Source organism: Megascapheus bottae, chromosome 6 (assembly GCF_031878675.1).
Source record: "Megascapheus bottae isolate mThoBot1 chromosome 6, mThoBot2.hap1, whole genome shotgun sequence".
Lineage (NCBI taxonomy): Eukaryota > Metazoa > Chordata > Mammalia > Rodentia > Geomyidae > Megascapheus > Megascapheus bottae.
The window spans coordinates 75,595,770-75,622,465 of NC_143514.1; the positions used below are offsets into that span (position 1 = coordinate 75,595,770).

The 26,696-nt window shown below is 50.8% G+C and overlaps 1 protein-coding gene across 2 annotated transcripts in view; it reads right to left on the reverse strand.

Annotated features, from left to right (window-relative positions):
- Nucleotides 1-25,661, reverse strand: part of Kazn (kazrin, periplakin interacting protein) — a 236,649-nt gene extending 210,988 nt beyond the window's left edge. Inside the window, exon 1 of one of the 2 annotated variants that reach the window (XM_090335774.1) lies at nt 25,280-25,661. In XM_090335774.1, the coding sequence (XP_090191900.1) occupies nt 25,280-25,526 (247 nt within the window). In that variant the 5' untranslated portion in view covers nt 25,527-25,661. The remainder of the gene's footprint in view (nt 1-25,279) is intronic. The other variant, XM_090335775.1, reaches the window with a different exon arrangement.
- Between the last annotated feature and the right edge of the window lie 1,035 nt (nt 25,662-26,696).

The window sequence follows — 26,696 nt, forward strand, 5'->3', positions numbered from 1 at the left end:
CACTCACGGCGCATGCTCCTCCCTCTCCGAGGATTCTGGTACAGGCAGAGAGATTCTCAGTCTGCACTCCAGACCTCAACCTCGACAGGGACGCCCGCCTCATAGAGTTCGATTTCAAATAAGACCAAGGAGCTCACGGCCTTCCGAGCCACTCCAACCGATGGCGTAGAGTAAATGGCTCTGGGACCCCACTTCTGCAGTATCACCCCCAAACACCAGGGCTAACAGACAGACTTCACTGAAGAGAATAATAGTGAAGCCAGCTTTAATAAAAGTCCCCCTCCCCTCAAAAACCCTTGGCATTGTAAGAAAGATGCTCAAACCAGCTGCTTCTTTATTCTTGCTTAAAAAAAAAAAAGAACGTAACAGCTTGGCAATCACACTTTGGTTTGACAGAGAACTGTGAAAATGTGTCACTTTGTCTTCTCGAAACTTTTGAAATTCAATCAAAATAACTTTCATTAAAAGACTAAGGGGTGCTTGCCAGGAACTGGGGTTTGATGTGAAGAGACCTGACCCCCACATCGCTCCTTGCACCACTGTTTCTTTCTTCCCATAGAAAGCATCCACCCTTCAGACTGGGATCCACGAGAGAAGTCCCTTTCCTGGTGCCCTGGGAGTTTTGTAGGCGGAACACCGGTTCCTGCATGTTGAGCGCACTCCTGCTCTCAGCGCAAGGAGCTGCCAGCAGCTCAATCTGGAGCCTCTCCACATCTCCAGCACACACGGCTAGCTGCGGGCTCCAGAAGGTTCTTCAGAGGTGGGGGAGATGGGTGTGTGTGGGAGGGTCCAGTACGTGCTGTCCCCTCCATGGGTCCTGTCTGTGAGAGCTGGTCCTTTTTAAAGCATTAAAAAAAATAAAGCAAACACCTGTTATTATGAAGGTGATGTAAGCTGTTTCTTCAGGTGCAAACAAACAGCTCTTTTGGCAATGACTGGTGAATGTTCCAACCCACACTAGTTTAAAAAAAATTAAAAGGAGAGGGAAAGTGGAAGGAAGGGGAGACATTATGCCAAAAAAGAAGAAAAAGGAAGACATATACTCATTATCTGAGGGGTGATTTGGTAACTCCTCTATCCAACTTAATAATAACAACACGATCATATTTTAAACAATAAAAGAACAAAAAGACTTCACTGCTTTCAGTCTCAGGCTAAAGGGTAAAAATTCAAGGTCTGGGAATGAAGGGTTAGAGACTTCAGTTCCAAGGTGAGGGACTGGAACCTGGGGAATTCCGCCGTGTCCTCCACATTCTATATGGATTCCGTTTGTCCTCCACGCGTCTACGGGAGACGCAGGAAGTGGTTCTGTCACTGGCTTTATCTGGATGGACAAGCCCTGCGAGAACCCAGCACCCCTGGCTTGTTTTTCCCTTGTCTGGGTTTTCGTGTTCCAGGATCCACCCTTCCCTCTGGATAGTATGTAGACTTTTCCAGGTAGTGTCGTCCAGACCTGAGAGACAACTATTCGCTCTGTCCAAGTCTATGGTCACCGATGGACGCTGTGTGGGTAGCTTACCATCAGTAGATAGTCACACCATGGTAATGTATTTGGGGGGGTATAGATGGGGACACTGCTATTTTTCCCTTAGAGATGCCATGACAAAATATTTCCCAGCATGTCCCTGGGTCTGACCAGTGGTGGGCCTGACACATGGCTTACTCAACAAACTCCCGCTCCTTTAACTGCCATATAGGTAAGCATGGCTGCCACAGACCGGCCACACTCAAGTCCAGGACTCTGTTTCCTCTGTTTGAAGATCATTCACATGTTTGCTTTTCCCCAGTGGGCAAGAACAGGAGGCCCAATCCTCTGCAGCTTTGGACACAGAGGGAGAAGTCTGCTAGGACAGTGCTTGGAGGACCCCTTGGGCCATGTGGGAAGAGTACAAGCCCTTGAGGGTAGGGAGCGTGGGAGGCCCTCAGCCAGTGAGGCCAGGGTTCCTTGCAATCGTGAAATGTGGATACTGGGTCTAACTGGTGCCATCTTGGCATCTTGATGGATAAAATCTCACTTCCACCCCTAAGTGGTGAGCATGCCTGAATTCCCAGAGGCAGGGGCAGGGATTTGGACAGTAAGTTACTGGACCTACAAGGGTCCTGTGACCTGGTCCCCTAACCACGACCCTGTTTAGGTCCCACCACCCCTGCCACCATTGTACTAGGCCTCCTGTCCCCTGACTCTCCTTGGGTGACCACGGCATCCCACTTCAGCTCTGCATTGGAGTGGATCTGGTTGTTGATGTTTTTCTGCTCTTTCTTTATTCTCCTACCCCCCTGATTCAGTTTCCTAACAGAATTAACTATATTTGAGGCTGCGAGTTTTGGTGGGACACTAGTCTGCTCGCAGTCACTGACTTTCAATAAAGAGTCCTGCTTTGACCTCTCACAATGTGGCTTCTCTGTATCTCCCAGCCAAATTCCTGTATAACAACTGATTACATCGAAGGTAACACAGCAGAGGAGGAAAGGAGGAGGAGCCATCGTGGAGGAGCCTAGAGAACCAAGTTTTGTTTTGTTTTGCTTTTCCTTTTGCTGGACCTAGAGCTTGAACTCTGGGCCTGGGTGCTATCTGCTCAAGACTAGTGCTCTACCCCCTTGAGCCACAGCACAACTTCTAGTTTTCTGGTGGTTTATAGGAGATAAGAGTCTTATGGACTTTTGTGCATAGGCTGACTTTGAACCCTGATCCTCAGATCTCAGCCTCCTGAGTAGTAGGATTACAGGCATGAGATGCCATGCCTGGCTCAAATATTCATTTAAACAACAGCCATGAATGCATCAACAGAAGCGTACCCAGCACCTTCCGGGGGCGGGGGGGGGGCACTGGCTATTCCAGGTACCACCTGATTGATATTGGTCCAATGTTTGGTCTTTCCCACAATGCATAGCTCAGATCCTATAATGCCGCTGGTGAGTTAAGGAAGGAATCCGGCTGTGCTGGTGGCAGGAGCCTGGTGGCTGACATGACAATTGTGTGGCTGAGATGCCTGGTGTCCGGGGATGACACAGGGTGGGGGGAGAGGGCTGGGTAGAGCAGAGATGAGCCAGCGAGCGGGTGGATCTGCGGAGCGTGGATGGCTGAATGGAGGTGATATTCTTCAAATGGATTCTGTTTCCATGTGTGTCTGCACTGTGAAACCACAGCCAGTGGCCCCCCGTCTCTTGTGGGACGATAAATGAAAATTCCCCTGACATTTGAAGCGTTTCACGACTCTCTGCGTCCAGAGAATGGTTCCATTGAACTTGAAAGGGGTTTGCAGCGTCACTCACGCTGAACGTTATGAAAGCATTTCTCTCTCACATCGGGCTTTATCTAAATTTTTAAACAAGGCCTAATTTACCGGCCCCAAATGACTTGGCAAAATGCCCACTGTTTCATTGAAAAAAAAAAAAAAGAAAAACTTCTGGCTGCTTATAGGCCGAGGCTAGGGTTGAAAGACCGCTTTGTCTTGAGTGCCAGCTCCAACCAAAGTGACTCCACTGACCAAAGGTGGTTCTTTCCAATACATCCAGAGAAACACATGCACACAGGGCTTACAGAACTACCCCAGACCTGATTCCTCCTTCCCCTCCCCCCAGAAACGGCCAAGTGCACTCCTTTACATCCTGCAGCAGAAACTGGGATGCTGGGGTACCCCTTTCTAAGAGGACAAAGTATTCCTGGAGAAAATGAAGGCCTCATGCCCCGATGGGTAGAACGCTGAGGACACAGTGTCACCAGCCATCAGACATGTCTAGGGGTCACATGCTAGGATCTGGGGCACAAAGCAATCCTGTGAGTTGAGTATGGAAACCAGCTCCTTCATACATCTGGATGCCCTTCAAACAGGAATGCCAGTCTAGACTGGGGCGGGGGTGGCATCCCTTCTCTGGTTGTCGGGGGCTAGGCTCCAGTTAACATCTAGAAATTTTGTTGAGCCAGACCCAGTCCCTACACGCAGGGAGCTTCCAGCAAACCAAAAGCGTGGATTCTTATAGGATTGATAGGAGAAGCCAGCTGGACCAGTCCTGAGTTACGCAGCATCCACCTGGGGAATGCCTCAGCTCCTGGCTCCACAATGTCGCCTGCTTGGCTGGCCCAGATGCCCCTCTTACCTTGACGTCAACCCCATCTCTTCCAGTGCCACGTTCCCTCTCCCTCAAATGCACAAAAGAGCTGCAGCTGCACAGGCCTTTGGACCACTCTGCCTTCTGTTTTGATGCTTGCATACATGGCCCCCAGACATCTCCATAGCTCGCTCATTCACTCCCTTTTCCATCTCTCCCTGACCTTGAACCTGGATGGACGCTGGGCCTCTCTGCACCCACTCCACGTCCCACAGATGCACTTGCCTCCTGCAGCCTTGCCCTGCTCTCCTCCTCACCACTTTATTCCCAGGGCGTCCAGCAGCCCGTTCGCTGCCCCCATGCACACTAGCTGCTCAGTCAGTGAAGAATCACTAAGAGCACAGTCCCAGGAGTCCTGAAGGCTTTTGGCCCTGCAGCATGAGTGGGATTGGTTTTGTTTCACTCCTTGAAGAGGAGGGAACAGGGCTGCAGGCGACCCTGACAGTTCTGAGATGCCAAGAGAAGCTCAGGGAATCTCTGCATGGCTGCATGCAGGCCCTGCCACTAGAGGGAAGGAGATTCTCCAGCCAGCCAAGTGTGTGTGTGTGGGGGGGGGGGGGGAGACTTTCAGGCTGCACCTGAATTCCTGCACACAGCAGGTCTGTGGAAGCAGAGGTGGCCGGGCATGGCTCCAGGTGCTGGGGGCCCGCATGATCTCCACATCGGCAGACCCTCCACCTGCCTCCGTTCTGGGCACCCAGTCATTCCTGGACCAGTCTCCTGGCCTTCACCCCTTCAGACTTCCTCTTTCCTGCATGCATTCACAAAGCCATCTTTTCCTGTTAGAAAAGTCCATGTGCTCGGATGCCCCCCAACCCTGGCGAGGGTCCACCCCCCCCCCCGCCAGACCCCCACCAGGGTGAGTGGAGAGAAGGAACCACACCTCCAGGCTAATGGCTGAAGCCCCATATCTCCATTCCTGCTTAGCCCTCGGTGGCTGTGTCAGAATCTCCACCCTAATGAATATAAATAATGGCGGTGGGGTGACTGACAGCCGAAGCCATTAATTCTGTGTCACGTGTAACCAGCACCGGGACAGAAAGAATGGGGGATGCGGGGGGGGGGGCTTTAATGACTCTTCTAAATCCTCAGTAGGGTTCAGTGCAATTGGCTGGGTGGGGCTGGAGTTCCTCGACCTCATCCAATGGGATGGCAGCCTGAGGTGCAGCCCTGGGAGGAGGAGGGGCTCACCTGGCCCACTTCAGTCAGACCTGGCAGAGGCTCACCACCCCCCCTTCCTCCCAGAAGTGGGGAGCTTGAAGATTCCACGGGCGAGAGAAGGCTGGGGCCCACGGAGCCAAGGACAACCAACCCTAACTCCCCCCAAAACTCCCTGTTTTCCAGATCCACAGCTCACCAGGGAAGCTGAGAAGAAATAGCCAATTACACCCAGCTTGCCCCATCCACAATACTGGTACCTCCACCCCTCTTTTCAGGGCTACTAATTGCCTGCCAAACCCACAGAGCTCTTAAATTAAAAAAAAAAAAAAAGGAAGAAAGAAAGAAAAAGAAAAAGGAAGGGCGATAATTGAAATTTCACATAATTACATTTGAAAGTAACGCTGTTTTAGCGTTCCCCCAACCTCTGTCAAAACTCTTATCTTGTCAAAATAGTCTTAAAGTTGTGGGTTCTTCTTTTTCCCCCTCCCTTTTAAACAAAGATAGATGAAAAGAACATGAAGAAATCTTTTAGCTGCTAATTAGAAACCAAGCCTCTTCAGATTTCTTTTTTTTTTTTTTTGTGAGTCACTTTTATGTCTTTGGGTCGCTCATTCACTTGGTCCCCGGCTTTGGAAAGGGGTTCATTTTTAAATGTCTGAAGAAGACTGGGATTTCTTGCCTAGGTTTAATTACAGTCAGGACGGCAGCTCTCTGAGGTGTAAGCGTCTACTCTGCCCATGTGGATGCGTCTAGAATTTGGTGGAAGGGAGCTCAGGGGCTGGGGACGTTACCTGGAGGGCCCAGAAGGGGTTTAGCCCTCTGCACTTCACACAGAAGCTTCAGGAAATTCGGCACCCACAGGAAACAGCTCCTGGGGAAGGAGCCAAGCATGGAAAACAGCCATCCTCACATCACACCCCGTGGCCCCGCTTGGCGAGGAGGGGGTGTGGCTCGAGTACAAGCTATACTCCCAATTCTTCATATTTTGGTTTTTGGCAACCACCGGCACGGAATGTTTAATTTGGGAAACCAGACATCACCTCATTCCAAGTATGGTCCCTGTTGGTTCAGGTGAAGGTGTAACGTCTGGTGAGCTCAGGTGGGGCAAGTGGGAGGACAATCAGAAGGACTTCCAGCTCTGGGTAGTTAATATTACTAAGAAAGGCTACACCTCATAGCGTTTATTACCACGAAGCCAGAAGCTTTGGTACAGTGCAAACTCTACACGCTTAGCCAAGAGGATGGAAAGGACATGATTCATGTTAGTTTAACAAATGAGCAAAATCCCTCTCCTGAGGCCCCCCGAGGTGGTCAAGTGTGAACCGTGGGGATTTTGTGTAATCTTAAAAAAAAACTTTATTTAATTTTTTAAAAATGTAGAACATTTATATCCAAAGAAGGCCGAGCAAATTTTCAAAAGCACAGAGCTAGCAAAATGTCAGAGCAGAGATCTGAACCAGCTTCGCTACACTCTAAAAACCACACCTTCAACAATCCCGCAAGAAGGACAAAGAATGGCTCACGACTGTCAGCCCAGCTACTCGGGAGGCTGACATCTGAGGATGGCAGCTGGAAGCCAGCTTGGGCAGGAGAGTCCGTGAGACTCGTTATCTCCAATGAGCCACCCAAAAGCCAGATGTGGAGCTGGGGCTTAAGTGGGAGAGGGCCAGAATTGAGCACAAAAGCTCAGGGACAGTGCCCAGGCCTTGAGTTCGAGCTCTAGGACTACCATGCACACACACACACACACACACACACACACACACACACACACACTGACACATGCACATACACACCAATGTCATAGCATATGAGGGGAGACACCTCATAAAGAAGCTTTTCCTGAGAACCACAAGCCAAGCTCTGCCACAGAGCTCTGTGCATCTTATATTTACGGTGTCTTCTGACCACGTGACTGGGTCAGGGGCCACAGCCCTGCCTGGCATAGACACTGAACGTGTGTGGACACATGTCCACCCCAGGACCAAGTGCCACCTGATGTCCCAGCCCTCACAATGGCTCCTGGCCCTCCAGCCACAACCGTGTCCCATTCCCAGTCAGACTAGACTAGCTGAACCAGCTGAGTCTGACAGGTATTACTAGTGTATGAAAGTCCTGGACATTTCCAGAGGGCTTTAGAATCTCTCCCTGCCTGTGACATGTTACACAGGTTTCATATTAAGTAAATATTAAGTAAATCTACATTGTTTCCCCCAAGCAAAACCCATCGATATGGTCTTCCCTTTCCAAGATGGAGTCAGAACAGCTGGTCTCTGGGGACGTGTGACAGTTGCTATTTATTAAATGTCCATACGGTTTCCAAAGTCAGGAGCACATCTGACTACATCTGCACGTTTTTGTCTTCTGAAATCGTCCATGTGACGAGCACTGGGCCTGGGTGCTGGCTGTCTACAGGGGGGCAGGCAGCGGTCTCTGGTCCCCTGGGCCCTGACGCTTCATTCCCCACCCAGTCACCATGGATGCCCCTGCCAGGCTTTGGGGGTTTCCCAACCTTCCTCTGAGGCCTTTGGGGGGTCACTGTGGTTCTGAAATAAGGACTGGAGGCCGGAGGAGACCTGCCCGGTGAGTCCTTATGCTCACTGGTCTGCAAGACAAGGATGTTGGAAAGGTACATCACCAATGTCGGCTGAACATTGTGGTTCAAACCTGGGCCTGCCAAATAAACAAACAAATGAGACAGAGCCTGTCAACACACAAAGGATTTGGCTTCTCCCTCCCAGCTCCCCCGGGAGGTGGAAACTCCTTGGAGCTGCTCCTATGTCTAGGTCCTTCTTAGGGCCAGAAAGAAAAGTCCTTCCTGGAAGCTCTAGCTTCCAGACACGTAGCGCTGGCCAAGGCAGGGCGCGTGAGGGGATCTCAGCGAGAGGCTCTGCTTCCTAGGTACTCACATGGAAACAGAGGTGATGCTAACGATTCATTTCCATTTCCCAGATGATAAAACTGAGGCCGAAAGGACACAGCAAGCTATTCAAGAATGGGGCTGGGACTTGAACTTGTGACTCTCACTTGACAGCCTCTGGCTGACCATATCCTGTGCCCATATGGCATCAGCTCTCTTGTAGATTGTGATGTTTGGCCTCATAGAGTGAGAGCTTGCTTGTGATTTAAACACCCCCACCTCCAGGGAGAGAGCTGTAGTGCTGACTGTCTACACGAAAGACAGCTAGCTTCCTGCAGGCTGCTAGTGATTAACTGCCATAATCGTAGGTACTCAGGAGGCTGAGATCTGAGGATCGTACTTCAAAGCCAGCCCAAGGCAGGAAAGGCCATGAGATTCTTATCTCCGACGGACCAGAAAAAGGCAGAAGTAGAATTGTGACTTAAGTGGCAGAGCACTAGCCTTGAGTGAAAAAGCTAAAAGACAGCATCCAAGTCTCAAGTTCAAGCCCCAGGACCAGCTCTAAACACCACCAACCCCCAGTTTCCTGTCAGCACGGATTATTCACCTGGAACTCATGTCCGTGCAGTGACCCTCTGTTGGGCTTCTGGGGCCAGGTAGAGTCATGTTCTCTTCCTTTCTTCACCATATACACTGGGTGACTATTCTGCTCTGGATCTCAAGTGTTCCCCAAACATTCATGAGGTGACATGGTCCTTTTTCCCTTCTCTTTGCTTTCCATCCACCATGAGGAGAAGAGGCCTCATCACTCCACTACGGCTCCCACCATGATGGCCTGGGCCACCACAGGCCCAAAGCAACCGCCACGAACTGGAACCTCTCACACGGTGAGCCAAAGTAAACCTTTCCTCTGGAAACTCTTTCTCTGAAGGTGTCTGGGCGGAATGCTGTCCAGCTGATGGCCTAGTGACAGGGCCCACAAGGTCTCACTCCTACCTGAGCCCTGAAGGTCCCCAGGTGGTGGCAGTGAGCCTCAAGGGATGGCAGAGCAGGCCCAATGTCACACCATGCTTCCAAGCTGGGCACAGCACTGCATAAAAAATACAAGTGCAAGGGGCTTAGCTCCATTCCTGAACCACAGTTGGCACGATGCTAAGGCTTTAAACCAAACCACCACCAGCTACTGCAGCCAGATAGAGTCTTTCACTGTTCACTCCTAAAATGCTTCACAATTCTCCTAGGAATTCTCTTCTCAACTTGTATTATATAACTGTGCAGAGCATGTCATGTGACAGCTGGTGAGCGACCAGATCGCAGACCAAACACCTTATGATTCACTATCTCATTTGGCCTCAAAAAAAAAAAAAGATTCAATCTTTACTGTATCATGCCACTTTATGGGTGGAGAAACTGAGGTTTATACGCCAACAAGCACAGTAGGAGACAACGTTAAATAACTCACCCAGGACGTAAGGTTAAGCAAAGCACTCCAGAGCCATCTCTCCTGGTTTGATATGTTAGGTAATAGATTGTACACGCTTGGAGGCAGGGCCAGTTCCCAATTCAGAACTCAAAATTCTTAGAAAAAAGGGATTATGTCTCAGTGACACTGTCCCCAATCTCCCGTGGGCAACACAGGCTTTTCTCAACAGGACTCGTTAGGACTCCAGATCTTGGGAACTTGTCCCACTTTCCTGTGTCCCAGAAAACCACGGGTGATGTGGAGATCATATGACAGGATGTCTGTGACCATCACAGATAAAATGGCCCAAGGTGGCCCTTCTGCTGGGTCTTGTCACAGCTTCCTCAAAGTGAGAATGACTCTCTGACCTGGGCACTTCTCACACCCGAGGGCAGGCCACTTTGATTCTTTTCTATGCATGTGTGAGTGTGTGCGTGTGTACGTGTGTGTTTGTATGTGTGCGTGTGCATGCGTGGTGCCTGTGTCTGTGTGTGTATATTGTGTGCTACTACTTGGGCTTGAACTCAGCTGTTGGAGATGAGACACTGATTGGACATATTTAAAGTGAGCATGGATATAAGGACACATGAATCCTTACTGCCACCTCTACTGTGTCACCTCCAAGCAGAAAATCATGTGGGTCAAACCACAAGACAAACGAGGACAGTAAACCTTCATTCACTCCAATATTTTTTTTTTTGACTCACGAACTCACAATTCCAGTGTCTTCTTAAGTGCTTCAGTCATCGCTCCCAAGAGAAGCCACACTTGTTACCCAAGGCCTTACAAGGGACCCCTAGCACTGCTGTTCCCATGCCATGCTGGATGGCTCCCAGTGAATATTTGCCAAATTCCTGGCACCCCGAGCCACACACTGGGTGTGGAGACTCATGTCTGTTCATTGTCCAGACAAGGGAAGATCAGAGCCCAAACCCATCAAGATGGCATGCGGGGTGGGAGCTGGGAGGTCTGGGCGTTGATACCAATCTCTAAGTCTCAATGTCTGGGTCCCAGGACCTTGGCTACTGGTGTGCAGGATCCTTGAGAGGCAGAATGGAAACAGAAGTAGGAACTCCTCACTTCACAGTGGCTTGGTAGGACACTGCCAAAGGGGGGGAGGGTGGCCATGTTGTCCCCAGGATGTCAGACGAAGTGCCCAGACAGCCCCTTAGCAACTGGCAGAAGAGTTAATAGCTATTTGATGGACACCCAGCACTATATTACAAATGGCTGGTAGCAAAGTTAATGTAAATAAGGCCAGAAGGGCGCAGAGCCCGTCTTCCCCAGTGTACCCTGCCTGCATCGAAATATCCTGCTTCTGTCCCCGGCTTCATATTTCATGCAAAAGGCAACCCTGAGATCTGCAGCTCCACCAAGCCCCAGGGAGCACGATCAGGATGACAAATGAGTTCCCCCACACTTGTATCTCAGAAATGCCTCACGGCGTGGGGGAGGGGCCAGTATACCCAAGCCAGGCTGTCTGTCCATGGGGTGGTGGGCCAGCCAGCGAGCTGATTTACGGGCAAGAGGTCCAGCTCTCACCTTTATTTACATTGCTAACAGCACATAAACTCCAGGAAATTTTAGTGCCTTAATTTGGGTATCTGGCTTGTGCTCTCTCTCTCTCTCTCTCTCTGTCTTTGGGTAGTACTTAAACTCAGGGCTTTGTGCTCTTGCTTGGCTTCCCTCACTGAAGGCTAGCACTCTACTGCTTGAGACATACCTCCATGTTAAATTAGAGATAATCATCTCACAGACTTTTCTTTCCATGGGCTGGCTTTGACCTTGCTATCCTCAATTACGTCTTTTCAGTATCTGGGATTACAGATGTGAGCTACCAGCACCTGGCTGTGTTTTGTTTTTAAGATAGGGTCTTACTCATGTTGGCCCAGGTTGGCCTTCAACTGTGATCCTCCTTCTTGCACCTCCCGATCAGCTGTGATTACAAAGACACTACCATGCCCGGAACAAGACCGTCTCGATGGCTGCCCAAACATCCCAGCTCCCAAGCAGCCGTCTGGGATACTGCTGCAGGCTGGACGGCACGTTCCACATCTCAGTTACATAGCGGGAATCGCAAACTACTGTGTCAAAGTGAAATTTCTTTGTGCTCCTCTTTTGCCTTTAGGTGACAGGGTCAGGGCTGGAACACAGGACTTGGGTCGTCATCCTGGAATCTTCCTCTCCCTGCCCTGCCTCCAACAGGTAGCAATTCAAGCAGGGATTCTTAAGAGCTTATGATGGAGATCTGACGTGAGTGAATGAATGAACCATGACCTCACTCTCTCTCTCCTTGGTGCCTGTACGGATGTCCACGGACACTGAGCAAGATATACTAGCCACAGGGGCATATCACACATCTCTGGTGTCATGTTTCACCAGCCCTGGTGACCAATCTTGCAATAGCCCTTTATGAGGAAACTGGGGCTTCTTTCTGGGAAATCAACTTGCCAGTCTTGCCCAGTTAAGGGCTGAGATAGGACATGGGTCGAGCCGTGGACCCTAGAGATCTCTGTCCCTCGTGTTTAATGGTCCACGTCATGACAGCAAGAATCACTGGAGCCATGCATAAGACATGGCTGCTCCTCAGCTTTTCTCCAGGTTGCAGCCATGTGAGGAGAGGCCTGCTGTATTTTGTTTTCAGTGTGCATAGGGTCTTGAGGTTTGAACTGAGGATCTAGGTGCTGTCCTGGAGTTTTTGTGCTCACGGTTAGTGCTCTGCCTCTTGAGCCACAGCTCCACTTCTGAGTTTTTGGTGGTTTATTGGAGATAAGAGTCTCTTGGGCTTTTCCTGCCTGGGCAGGCTCTGAACCATGTGCCTCAGATCTCAGCCTCCTGAGTAGCTAGTAATACAGGTGTGAGCCACCAGAACCTAGCCATAATTTGCTTACTAGATAAGATCTCAGTTTTTCCTGGGCTGGCCTTCAACCATGATTCTCCTACCTCTACCTCCAGATAAGCTGGGATTATAGGCATGAGCTACTGTTTTCGTTTGGGCCAATATTTAAATATGAAATGCCATGAAAGAAATAATCTTCTCTAAGTACATCATGTTTGGTTTCACAAATATATCCCCCCCCCAAAAAAAACCCTTAAATGCAGTTGCTCTGCCACCCTATGAGACGGGCAGGGGAGGGGGAGTCACCCAGGCACAACTGGCTTAGATGCCCACATTCTGCCTGTCTGTCTTTCTCAAGTTTCTATCTCTCTGTCTAATGCTCCCTATGGAATCTTGCTGTGCTCACCAGCCAAAGCTTAACCAAACAAAAGAAGAGAAATGCAAACCACTTACTGAGCTTTTCCAGGTGATCTTAATTGCAGGTAATAAAGCATTGTTAAAAGGAAAGTTTATTATAAGAAAGGGGAGGAGGTTAGGTGGGGACCAGCTCTAGGTGCAAACAGTGGGAGAGGGAAATGATTTTGTAAATTCCATCTCCTCTAATAAATCTGAATGCTGCTGGAGAGATGAGGCCATTATCCGGTGCTGGCATAAATGAGAAAATGATATGATAGATTGCATGCTTGAGGGGTTTTAGGGCAGGACTGGAGATGGAGTAGGAAGACGCTATTTACGGATGGCAGTTGGCCAATCAAATCACATTGCCTGAAATCTAGTTTGGGGCCAGTTCCGTTATTCGGATGGTAACTGGTGTTTTCTGGTATTTGTGCCAACAAGTCACTCGACAGAAATTCGTGCAGAACTTTCTGAAAGTCTGGAGATCTGTGTTAAGAGACTACATCTGATCACAGGGAGGCAGAGGTGAGCTCAAGAATCAGGAAACTGGAGAGTGCCCAGGCAGGGGCCATGCCATCCTCAGGCATTGTGTCAAGCTCCAGCCACGTGTGACATTGTAGCAGGGCCCAGCCAAGGGCCACAGAGGCTCTGGATGAACAGAGGGGCAGGGGAGCCACGGTGCCACTTGCAAGGGGCATGCGATCTTTTCCATTTACAGTAGATAAGAAAAAAGAAAATCCAAGTAGTAATATGTAAATGCCAGAACTCTGCACACCGCCCCCCCCCCCCGCATTGTGTGGATGGAGGAAGCATGAAATCCAGCTGTCAGCTGACGACAGGGAATAGCCAGCTTGGCTCAGGCAACCACCTCTGGAAGACAGCCCCTGGGGAGTACTCCAAGCCTCCCACTGGCACCGGTGTGTGCCACACCAGGTTCCCACTGCAGACAGACTCCTGCCTCCGCCTGCCAACCTCCGATGCCAAGCTTCCAGGCCTCATTCTGTCTGGAGGCTGATGGAGGAATTCTTAGATGAACCATCCAGCTGTGGATTCTGGTCACAATTTGCAGGTTTGGGGCTCACGCAGTGTGGAAGAGCCCCCATTGTAGCTAGGATTATGGGTATGAGCTGTCCTTGAGGCTGGCTGCTACTTTACCTTGAAGCTTTAAGAAATGGTCCCTCATTTTATAAACGAGGAAACTGTTTATAAACTGTGCCGATGGGCACAGTTCTGACCTGCGTTACCATGGGCAATAGTTGGTGGTTTCTTCAGTTTTCTTGACATCAGCAACAGAGACCAAACACTAGTGATGTCATAAGGAACCACAAGCTGGGTGCCATGGTTCACACCTGTAATCCAGATAGATACTCAGGAGGCTAGATCTGAGGATTGCAGTTCAAAGTCAGCCTGGGCAGAAAAATCCAAGGGATTATCGCTAATTATCTCCAATTAACTGTCAGGGTTTTTAGCACTCCTTGCCTCCTGACCCACAGGAAGGACAGGGAGAACATGCCCCAACTAAGACGAGACCAAGAAAGGTTAGGGCCGGCTGGCCGCCTTCACCCAGCCCTCCCTCTCCAGAGGGAAGACACAGACGCGCCAGGGAGACTGTCACAGCAGAAACTTGTTGCTTGGGAAAGTACCAGAGGCTAAAGTAAGATGCAGGAGTCTATCAGCATAAAGGTGGGCAGGACATGGGGAGGTAGGTGCGGTCAGAGAGGGCGGTGGGGCCAATCCGTGGGTTTGAGGTAGCCTTATTTTACATCACAAACCACAGTCAAACCTCCCAACGAGGTGACAGGCAGGTTGGTCCAGTTTCCTAATGTGACATTCCCCACATCAACCACCAAAAAACCAGACATAGGGCCAGGAGTGTGGCGTAGTGGTAGAGTGCTTGCCTAGCATGCATGAAGCCCTAGGTTCAATTCCCTGGTACCACATACATAGAAAAAGCCAGAAATGGTGCTGTGGCTCAAGTGGTAGGAAACTAGTCTTGAGAAAGCCCAAGGACAGTGCTCAGGCCCTGAATTCCAACCCCAGGACTGGCATAAATAAATAAATAATAAAAAACCCAGACATAGAGCTATGGCTCCAAGGATAGCGTGCTAATCTTGAGTGGAAAAAACTCAGGGGCAGCACCCAGGCCCTGAGTTCAAGTCCCAGTACACACACACACACACACACACACACACACACACACACACACACACACACACACACAGTGCCTTCCTCCAGCAAGATGATAGGGTACCAAGTCAAATTGGAAACACAGCAACCCAAACATGGCTGCCAGGGAAGGGGTCGATGGTCCCCTCGGGATGTCTTAACACCCAGTCTGAATGTGTAGAATATTCACATAGCAAAAGCCATAGCAACAGGAAAAACAGTTGCTGGATGAGCGCATCAATTAGGGTAATCAATCCCGGGTCAGTGTTCCTCATTCATCACATTCTCTGGACCCCACCCTGGCTCTTCAAGACTGGGATGAGATTCCTCAGTTGCACCCTTTCCTGCTGTCCGAGCCAGCAAGCAAGCACAGAATTTCAAATGGCAAGAATGAAAAAAGGAGAAAAAAGTGACATAAAATCCCACTGCATTCCAAGTTACACTTGCTGAATTAAAGCAAATACACCATGCTCAGTGGTTTAAAAAAAAAAAAGTTGAAGTTAATCAAAGAAAGTGGATGAATTCATTTGTTGCAACTGACAAGAAGGCCTGGCCTCAGCCAAGACCGTGCGATGAAGATGAACTCATTTTAAAAAGATACAGGTATATTCCTGCCCTGAAATATGCATTACTTCTGGCTCTCTTGAGGGAAGAATAAAAATATCTAGTCTTATAAATATCTAGTCCAAATGTGACCATTCCAGCCAGCTGGTGTGAGCTGGTGGCTCACTCCTGTAATCCTAGCTGCTGGGGAGGTTGAGGTCCGGGGGACTGTAGTTCCAGACCAGGCCGCAGGCAAAAACTTGACAAGATCTTGCCTCAATTAATGAGCTGGGTATGGTGGCACACAACTGTGGTTCCAGCTACATGGGAGGTTTTAATCTGGAAGATCATTGCTAGATTCCAGCAAACCAAATCTCCAAAAAAGTTTGATTTAAAAAAAAGTATAACCCAGGTGCCTGTAATCCTAGCTACTCAGTAGGCTGAGATCTGAGGATCAAAGCCAGCTTGGGCACTAAAGTCCGTGTGACTCTTATCTCCAATTAACCACCAGAAAACCACAAGTGCCTCTGTGGCTTAAGTGGTAGAGTAGTAGCCTTGAGCTGAAACGCTCAGGGACAGCGCCCAGGCCCAGAGAGTTCAAGTCCTACAACCAACAACCAAAAAAAAAAAAAGAAAAAAAGTGTGACTGTAAGATGCTAGGATATGGTTGCCCCAACTATAATGAGAAGTGTAAAATAGGTGGATTGCTGCCCAGACAAGCCAAGTCCCTGAGTTCAAATCCCAGCAAGCTCCCCCCATACAGACATATAATTCTAGATGGACAAGAAGGTCTCAGTGCTTCTCCATGATCTGTAGCGTCTTGTCTCAGCTCTTCAGAAAGTTGTGTCATGAAGGATGGCTCTCCTTGACCACTAGAGGTGAGTGGGAGGTCCCCTTCCTGCTTTAGAACATGCCACTGTTCCCTGAAGGGCCTCGGGGTTCGGCCACTTCCTACTTCCTCCTCAGTTTTCCCATGGTGCCCATGTGGACTTTTATTAGAAAAAGCAATTATGTTTCCAACTCAGTCACACCCACTAGACAGGGAGCTACCAGGCAAGCTGCACATCTTATTACATGTGTTCTCCCCGGAACTGTTTGTCCCACAGGGGAGAGAAGGAGAAAGGAAGGCTTACAGACAAGGCCCGCCCTTACTACAGGCCTGTCTGAGGCCTGTCTGTCCTTTCCTGACCTTGTCTCCAGCCCAGCCTCTCCCCTCCCCTCCCTAGTTCTTCCACTCTTCAGCTCACTACTTGCTTTGGGGAGCCCAGAAAAGCCACTTTGCCACTCACCTTCACAACAACCCCATTTCCTCCACTGCCAACTGTGATGGCACAGGGATTTGAACGAACAGCTTTTTTATTGCTAGGTAGGGGCTCTACCTCTTGAGCCATGCCCCCAGCCTGCACTCTTCCTAGCCTGTAGAAGGAGGAGGTGGCGAGACAGGTTTCCGTGTGGTCTGAGGAAAGCTGGGAAGCTGAGAGGCTTGGACAAACTCCTAAACTGTGCTTAGGAGGCACACTGCCTGACACTGAATACAGGGAAGGCACACATTGGGGGGGGGGGGAAATCAGATGGGATTCTAGAACATTCCTTCTTCCAAGATTGAGTCAAACCCATGCTAAGAGATTTCCCAGAAAGTTCTTCCGTTGACGCCCAGCAGGAGGCTGAGGCGGGCTATGCACCCAAGCCTGGCAGGCTGGAAGTCGTCCTCCTGCCTCTGACCAGGCTTCAGCCCTCTTGGCTAGAGAGCCCAGCAGCTTGAAGCCAAGTGCTGAGATCCGCTGCTGAGCAAGTCAGTGCCTGGACCACCATCGATGACACCAGCATCCAACAGGAAGGGAGAGGGGGCCAAGCTTTGAGTGCCCTTGTGGGGCAGCAGAGTTCTGGGTCAACTCTTCGGGCTCAGCCATGTGCTAGCTCAGTTATGGAACCTCTGGGGCCTGGATTTCCTATGTGTAAAATGATGGACATGTGGGTACCTGTGCCCAGTTTGGAGGCTGAATTAAGGTGCCAGAGGCAAAGGGCTTGGAGCAGTGCTTAGAACAAGTAAGGACACAAGTAAAATCATTTCTGGCAACTGATGATCCTAGGGTTCCCACATGATCCACATGTGATATGTAGACCCATTTCCACATACCTATAACTTCGGATCTGTCCATCTATCTGCCCATCCGTCCATCAGCTCATCTGACCATGCATCCATCCATGTACCCATCTCTTCAGGTTGTCATTCATTTGTCCAAGCATCTATCCATCAGTCCATCTATCTACCCTTCTATCTATCAGCTCATCTATCTGCCCATCCATCAGTCTCTCTGTTCATGTGTCCATCTAACGTCCATCAGTCTACCTGTCTATCCATCTACCCATCCATCCATCAGCTCATTTATCTGCCCATCCATCCATCCATCCATCCATCCATCCATTCATCCACCCATCCATCAGTCCATCTGTTTATTCATCCATCCATCAGTCTAGCTGTGCATCCATCTGTCCATCCATTTGGCCATCTCTCCATCAGCCCATCTGTCCATCCATTTACCCATCCATCCATCAGTCCATCAGTTCATCTGTCCATCTATCTATCCATCCACCCACCATCGATCAGTTTACCTGTCCATCCATTTGTCAATCCACCTATCCATTTATCAGTTCATCTGTTTATCCATCTGTCTTCCATCCATCCATCCATCCATCCATCCATCTATTCATCTGTTTATCAATTGATCCATCCATCAGTCTATCTGTCCACCTATCCATCCATCTACCCATCCATCTATCAGTTCATCCATCTATCCCCCTCTCTCCCAGATGATCACCTCTACCTCAGTTTCTTCATAAGTGAAATGGGTGCAAGACTACCTGCCTGACAAGTCAGGAGGAGGGCTAGGGGCCAGGTGCAGGTTAACCTGTGTGTCACACTTACTGCAGGCAGGGGACCTAACCTCTCTGAGACCTCGGTCCCTTTCTTGAAAGATAAATGTAAGAGGTGCCATTTCATTAGGTCCGGGATTCAATGTCCACCCAGCACTTAGTGCCTGATAAATGGCAAATGCTGGCTGTTATTTATTGAAAAGCTTGATAGAAACATTAAAGTCAGCTCTCACTTACTGCATATTATTCTTCTCACCTCAGCCACCATGGCAGCTATGTGTGCTGAGAGATGGTTCTGGAACAGCCAGTGCCTTTTGAGGTCTCCCCAGAGGAAAGTTCTCAGAACCAGAAGGAAGTCCCAAGAGGTGGATGGAAAAGATCAGCGTAGGCCCAGCTAGTTCCCAAAGGGCGCTTTGCTCCTAATGAATCACCTGCTGCAAACACTGTGGGACTCAGGCAACATGGAGAAGTGGGCCTCTGTGACCCCTTAGAGGCCCTGAAGCACTTGCTCAGATGAAAACAGACAGGTGGGTACCTCCTCCCCCAATGTCTGCCTGTCATCCTCCAGCCTCCAGCCTGGGAGCAAACCTCGAGAGGTGCAGAGCTGGAAGTGTCCCTTCTAAGCTCCAGCATTGGCATCCTCAGAACAGAGGGGGGAAGGAGCCTTGCAGAGCCTGAAGATTCAGTGTGACCCCCCCCCCGCCTTGCCTCAACAACGATGCTGGAGGACATTTAGAACCATGCAGAAGCCACCTCCTTGGCAACTGTTCCTGACAAACCCATTACAATGGTTCCAGGTCTTCCATGTATGCAGCAGCTTCCATTCCACAGCAAAAAAGACCCACCCACTCACTGAGTACATCCTGGAGGCCAGCTGGCTAGTGCTCAGATCTGAGGTTCTAGCAGGTGAGCAAGAATATTCCAGACACCTCCAACCCCATGCACAAGGAAGCAGCTTCCCAACTCCAGGTCCTAGGCCAGCTTCTCCCCAGGAGAGCTGGGTATGCAGGGAGGGAATGGAAAGACAGCAGTGGAGAGCCACGGGGCCCTGGGCTACAGCAAGGCGCCCGCCAGCCAGCCCCTGGCCTCAGCTGCTGCTCGGTGGGCCTCATGCGACCAGGCCTTGTTAGTGATTTGCCCAGCCCCTCTCTGTGGCACCTCAGAGCTGGCAGTGGCCTCTGCCCTTTGTCCCAGCTGTGTCCTTAAGTGTCCAGCCCAGATATGATGGCTCAATCCACATCTATAAGAGAACTAAGAACTCAAACCCAGGACTCAGGGGTCCCTTCTGCCCTGGGGACTGTGAAGGGCAGGGGGTATGAAACCAAAGACACTCTCTCTCTCTCTCTCTCTCTCTCTCTCTCTCTCTCTCTCTCTCTCTCTCTCTCTCTCTCTCTCTTTCTCTCTCTCTCTCCCCCCCTTTCCCTCTCTCTCTCCCTCCCCACGGCCCCCCTGCAATGAATGTGGCCAAGAACCCAAACTTGACCTTCCGGGTTCCATATGACTGGCAAGGTGGGCAGGCAGGGTTCCAGGAATCAACTCCCGCCTGCGATACCATCTGCTCCTGGCTGCCGGGACAGCACAAATTGGAGCCTGTGGGATTCCTGAAAGAGGGAAGCAAAGGAGTAAAGGAACCAAGATGACTCCACCTTCCGAGGGGACAACTCGTGACCGGGTCCTATGTGGACACAAATCGTAACAGGTACCATCAAAGACGGTTTGAGAAAACTACAGAATTCAACGAACTCACAAACATCACCACTGAATACTGATGGAATGAAAACTCACCAGAACCAGAAACTCGACTCAAGGGGTGCTCTCAAAAGTATTTTCCAAAGACAGTGGGAAGACAGTAAATAACAGCCAATCGATAACTCATTTCAACCCCACTGCGCCCTCTGTAAGTAATCCCTCAGTGACAATGCACACTAATTTTCAAGTAGAAGTTTGAGGCTCCAGCTCTTGACACCCTGCTGGATTAGGAAAAGACCTGGTGGTGCAGCCTGTTGCTCCGTCTTGTTTTTGGCATCAGTAGTGCAGCTTGAACTTAGTGCTTGGGTAGCCTGCATCTTCACACAAGGCTGGCATTCTACCACTTGCGGCACAGCTCTGCTTCCTGCTTTTAGAGTGTCAGTCACATGTGAGTTCCCCCTTTTGGACACTCGGAATTTTTTTTTCAAGGAAGATAAAAGCCTCTGTAGGAAAATGAGAGCTGAGGCACAAATGAATGGGGAAGAGGAAGTGGGAAGAGAGCACACGATTCACAGAGCAACAGTGACCAGCACCTCCATAGACCCTTACGGATTCATTTTATTCCAGACAGAAACACACACCATGAGGTAATGCAACACACCAAAGAAGGATACCCTTGCATGTCCACTTATAAGAGGCAGATAAATTCAATTATTTCCTGCAAATCCCCATAAATGAATGGCACGAGGCATACTTTCTACTGGGCATAAGCATTTTACATTATGTATAGTGAACACCTATTTGAATTGGGTACAACAGCCCTTAATTGTTTTATTCTATGCACAGCAAAGCAACCAATTGAATGTAATATTAGTCATTCATCAGATAAAAACATTTTCGAAAGAACAAATGGCTATATTTCCCCCTCAAAGAACAGCAAGCATTTGAAACACATTTTCCCTGAGATGTTACATGAAAGGAAACAGCTTAGAAATGTGACTTTATACAAATTCCCCAAGACTAATTGGAACAAATATTTGGTGTAGGTTTTCTCCAAGACGCCTTCCTGTCCACTTGTCACTTTGTGAACTCCAGCCACTTAAGGGGTGGCCCTGGGAGCTATGACATGTGCCACCCACAGGGTGCCCTGGGCACTGTAGGCCAGCATCCTCCTTAGGAATCACCCAAGGTCCTGAGCTCACTGCCTACACAGATTCAGAAAGAAGATCCTGGTGGGGCCTGGTGACTCAGGTCTGTCATCCTAGCTACTCAGGAGGCTGAGCTTCAAGGACCACAATTTGAAGCCAGCTTGGGCAGGAAAAGTCTGTGAGACCTGTACCACCAATTAACCACCCAAAAGCCAGAAGGAGAGGTGTGGCTTAAGTAGAGGTGTGGTAGCAAATAAAGTAAAATAAAATAAAACTTCAGGGACAGCACCCAGTCCCTCAGTTCAAAGAGCCAGTACAGAGAGGGAGGGAGACAGAAACAGAGACAGAAAAGCCCAGATTTTCAGCAGTTCACTTTGGAGAATTTGTTACATAGCAACCACATTAGCTTGCAGAGGAAAGCAACTAACTTCCCATTTTCTTTCAATGCCACACTACATTAGCCATCCAGGAAAACTCAACTTTTCTTCATCTTAAAGCAATAGCAGTTAACCATTGTAATAATTGATCGCCTAGTGATGGATTGATAAGCCTGCTTAACTGTATTAGAAAAAGTTAACAAGAATATTGAAGATGGATCTAGCAATCTCTTGGTGTGACATGTCCCTTTTCCTGTAACCATTTGTACTAATATCACTAAAGGCCTATCAGCAGGCCTTTCATATGTACATAACACCATCACTAAAAAGCAGCTCACACAGTTGAGTTGTAATGTTAATTACATTTGAATGTTAATCCATTCAAAATCTGGATTTGTGATGAGATACTGAAGAGAAATGCACAAATAAAGAAGAGCGGGAGACCCAGTTGTAGTATTAGATGCATAATATTCAGGTGGGGTCTGAAGAGATAACTTTTTGGGGGGAAAATAAAATAAGGAGGGAGCCGGGCACTGGCGGCTGGTACCTATTTTCCTAGCTACTCAGGAGCTGAAATCTAAGGATCTCTGTTCTTCCTGTTTGGGCAGGAAGGGTTGTAAGACTTTGATCTCCAATTCATCATCTAAAAACTGGAAGTGGTACTGTGGCTCAGGTGATAGAGTCCTAGCCTTGAGCACAAAAGTCCAGGGGCAGTGCCCAGGCCTTGAGTTCAAGCCCAACAACAGCAGCAGCAACAACAACAACAAAAAAAAAAAAAAAAGGAGGAAAAGAGTAGAGAAATTGCCAGCCACCTAGAGTCTTGCCAGCTTGTTCAACGTGAAATCATTTCCCAAACTCAACCTTAAACGATTGGTAGCTTAGACTTGCTACAGTGGAGGCATTTACACCATGGGAATGGGCAAGAGCTACAAAGCTGAATTTATCTCTTTTCCTCACCCTCCATTTATCAATAGGTCACCACCCAAGTTGTAATGTATGACTGAACATATCCTTAGCTTGAGTCTGAGGTGAGAGACTTTTTTACTCTCATGCTTTCTACATTGAGCTGAATGGATACATGAGTTGTCCTGGGAGTGAATAGGAAACTTTGCCATGTTGACTAAAAAATATAGCTGGGTTTCTGTGAAGTTACAAAGATAAGAAAAAATCGGTATGTGGAATGTGATCATTCAAGAGCATTTAATACTGTCAGTGTCTGGGCCCATGGAATGATATTAGTGTAGACAAAGTAAAAAAACAATAATAATAAAAAAAACAAACACCAAGGCTACTAACATCTTGGAAGAAGCCGAATTTCGGGAGCCCCCCCCCACTCCCCGCATAGGTAATGAAGATTTTGCATGAAAAGGCAATGCCAGCCTCACTGCAATCTGCAAGCAATCAGCAACTTTCCTTTAGGAAAATAAGAAAACCTGTAGCAAAAGACACCATCGGACCAACTCTGCTGAGGCTTTCATACAATGCTGCTAGAGGCCATGAGAGAGAGAATGAAAAATAAAAAACCAAACTAAAGCCAAGAGGCTCCATCATGTCATAAATCCAGGATCGAGGTGCTTCTGTCTATAAATAAATGATGCCCTGCTTGATTTCCATGTTTCTTTCTAATCATTGACATCAGGGTATAGTTATACCAATTGAAATGGATTTGTGGCCAACAATTAAGTTGAGTTAAAGCCGTAAGTGTTGTTTTCTGATTATATGATCACTTAGTGCCCTAGTAAGAGTTTTTTTTAGAAATACTAATGGGACCACACAAAAAATAAATAAGGGCCTTCCTTCCTTCCATACCCACCCACAGCCACTGGGACCAGTAGAGGGGCAGACAGAGGACCGGTTCTTAGGATGACAGGAAGCTCCTAGTTTGTGTGTTTTTCTAGACATCAAGCAAGGATAAAGCCATTTCCATTTTGACAGCCCAAGGTATTTTGGAAGAGAGGGGAAGGGGGGGGGGACCAGCTCGCTGTTGCTCCATTCCAACAATCCAGCCATCAATGAGCATCTATGTTTCCCAGGCAAGTGTGCGAGTGTGCATCAGATGCATACCGGCTTTCTTCAGAGTACCCGGTCTGCAGCAAAACCCAGCACGGAGAGGAAAATGCCAACTTTTGAAACGGATGCAGGTGGGAACCAAACTGGCCTGTTCCCTGGAGGATGACTTTTGCATCTCCGCAAAATGCTAGTTCTTAGCATTTCTTTTCATGTTCAAAGGGTCCCCTGCTTATAAAAAGCATAAGCATCATCACCTTAGGGGCTGCTTTCCCTTTCATTTATTTATTTTTGCCTTTCCACCCAGGTTCCTGTGGAGAATGCTCTTTCATACACAATGACACCACGAAGGATTCCGTGACCAGGAGAACCAGTGCCAGTCCTGAAAAGTGGGTAGTCCACATCTTTTCCTCAACATGACGTCATGGCCGCTCTGGTAAACAGATAACCCATTCCAGTCCTGGAAGACTTCGGAATAGTACCAGCCCTCAAAGTACCAGCTTCCGATCTGACTTACAATCTGACTTGGAATTGCTGAGCGAATGTTCAGGCTTTAAATGCTATGGATTCCCCATTTAAAAACAAAAACAACACACACAGCTTCCCCCCACCCCCTCAGGTAAGGGAGACACTCAACATCTAAGGGAGAAGAACCAGAAAATCATTGGGAGCCATCAGTTAACCCTGTATTTCACAAAGCCACGTTTTTATGTAAGTGGACCCCGTGGAGCTGGCTTTTTTTTTTCCTGTCCTGGTCTGGATTTCAGCACTTTCGTTTACCATTCAAAAATAATGGTAATAACCAGGGATGCTATTTCTTAAAGGGCCCCAGGGTGGGGGACGGGGCATAACAATCCCGAAGAGTCCCGCTGACCTTTCTGCTTTCCAGTGCACAGACCTGGATGGTGTAGAGATACGTGGCTCACCTTTAGCCCTTGCGCGGGTCTCCGTGCCTCACCCGTCACTGACAGCACAAGCCAGGGGTCTCCCCCATTCCTCTCAACCACAGAGGTCCTTCACCAGGGGCTCCCAGAGACCCAGCACCCATCCAACGACCCAACCACTCTGAATACCCATGGCTGCGCGTCTGAGCCCCCGCAGGGCGTCGGGTGTCCACCCAGCCATCCCACCACCTGCACCCGCTCAGAGCCACAGAAAACAGTCTGGATAGCACCGGACACGGGATGTGGCCGCTCCAGGAGAAAAAGTGCCCATTCCTTGTCCAACAGGGCAGCAGAGCCAGAAGCTCTGGGGAGCCCTTCCCTGGCCAGGGGCACTGGAACTGGGGGGACCGTGGGGTGCATCCCTGCATGGGAGCTTGAGCTGGGGGGGGCGTTCACCCCTATGAGGAGGGAGACCTGAAAAGTTTGCCTGCCATGGAGCTGGGGGCCGGGTGCCCACCCAGGGGCTGCAGGAAGGGCCCCGGAGGGCTGTGCCCGGCTCGGGTCGGCTAGGGCTGGTGTGACCCGGCGACCCCGTGACCCCGAGCGCGCACAGAACACCCCGCTCTCCTTGAATGACAGCGCCCGGCGCGGGGGCCCGGCGGCCGCGCGCCTCGCCCGCCCCGGTGCCCGCGGTGCGCGCGCGGGCCGCGCTCGGGCCGGGCGGCGGCTGCCCGGGCCGGGCTGGGGGTCGGTCGGTCCCTACCTTGCGCGCTGAGCTGCTGATTCTCCAGAGCGGCCGCCGCCACCGAGTCCGCCGCCGCCGCCGCCGCGGCGCTGGCCATGGCCGCTCCCGGGCCCGGGCCGGGGCCGCCGCCGCCGCCGCCGCCGCTCAGCTCCGCCAGCCTCCGGTTGGTGGCCGCGAGCTCGGCCCGCAGGCTGGTCACCTCCTGGCTGGCCGCCTGGACCGCCCCGTCGAGGCGGAGCGCCAGCTGCTTATTGTCTTCGGTCATGCTCAGGATTTTGGCCTGGGGGCGAGAGAGGTGACAAAGAGCTGCATGGTGCGCGCGGGCCGGGGGCGCGCGGCCGGGGACCCCAGGCTCTACCTGTTGGGTCCCCCGAGGCCCGGCTGGCCCGCGCCCCGATCCCCCTCCGGGCACCGGCACCCGGCACCGGCGCGCGCCCGGCTCCTGCGCGCAGGAATGACAGGGGCGCCTCCAGCGGGCGGGGGAGGGGGAGGAGGGAGGGAAGGAGGGAGGGGGGAGGAGGAGCAGGGGGGGAGGAGGTGGGGGAGCTGGAGAGGAGGAGCGGGGGGGAGCAGGGGGAGCGGCAGCCAGCGGAGACCCCGCGCCGTGCGCAGAGGACGCGGCGCGGCCCGGCCGGAGCTCTCTGAGCGGAGCCTACCATCTGCAGCCCGCCCGGGAGGGGGCCGGGCTCGGCTCGAGGGGCCCCAGACGTCTCCCCGCGCCCCCCACCTCGGGGACAGCCCCCCTCCGGGCCGGGGGCTGCGGCGGCGCGCAGGGGCGGGGCGGGCCGGGCCCAGGCGGCGCCCCCGGAGGGGTGCGGGCGCCCGGGGCGGAGCGCGGGGCCGCAGTCCCCTCCCCACGCGGTGGGCGGCCCCGCCCAGGAGAGCAGTGCCCGCGATGGGCGGGGGTAGGGGTCGGGGACCGGGGCGGTTAGGGGGCCGGGCGGGGATGGAGAGGTAGGGAGGGAGGGAGGGGAGGGGAGGGGAGGGGGGCCCCCGAGTGGAGTTGTTGGCTGGTTCTTAAAACTGCAGGGACCGGGCGCCCAGCAGAGCCAGGTGATGTCCCCCCCCCCCCCCCCCCCGCCCAGCCTCGCCCCCTCCCCCCACTTCAGCTCAGCCAGACTAAATATTATCATGGAGACAGGTGAGGTCAGGAGAGGACCGGAGGGGGCCAAAGGGACGTCTTTCCTTTCCTTTGCCTGGAGCCTTGCTGCCTCAGTTTCCCCTCTCAGAGCTGAGTTAAAAAACCCCTTCTAGATTCTCTCTCCTCCGCCCCCCAAAGCACAGGCTTTGCATGTTTTCACTGGGGCTCTGGATTCCAGCCACCAGACCTTGTTACCATAGCAAACTTCATTCCAAGCGAATCCGGCTGTTTAAACCAGCCATGGACTCCCCCCCCCCCCGCCGCCCCCCCCAGCCGCTCCCCCCCCCCCCCCCC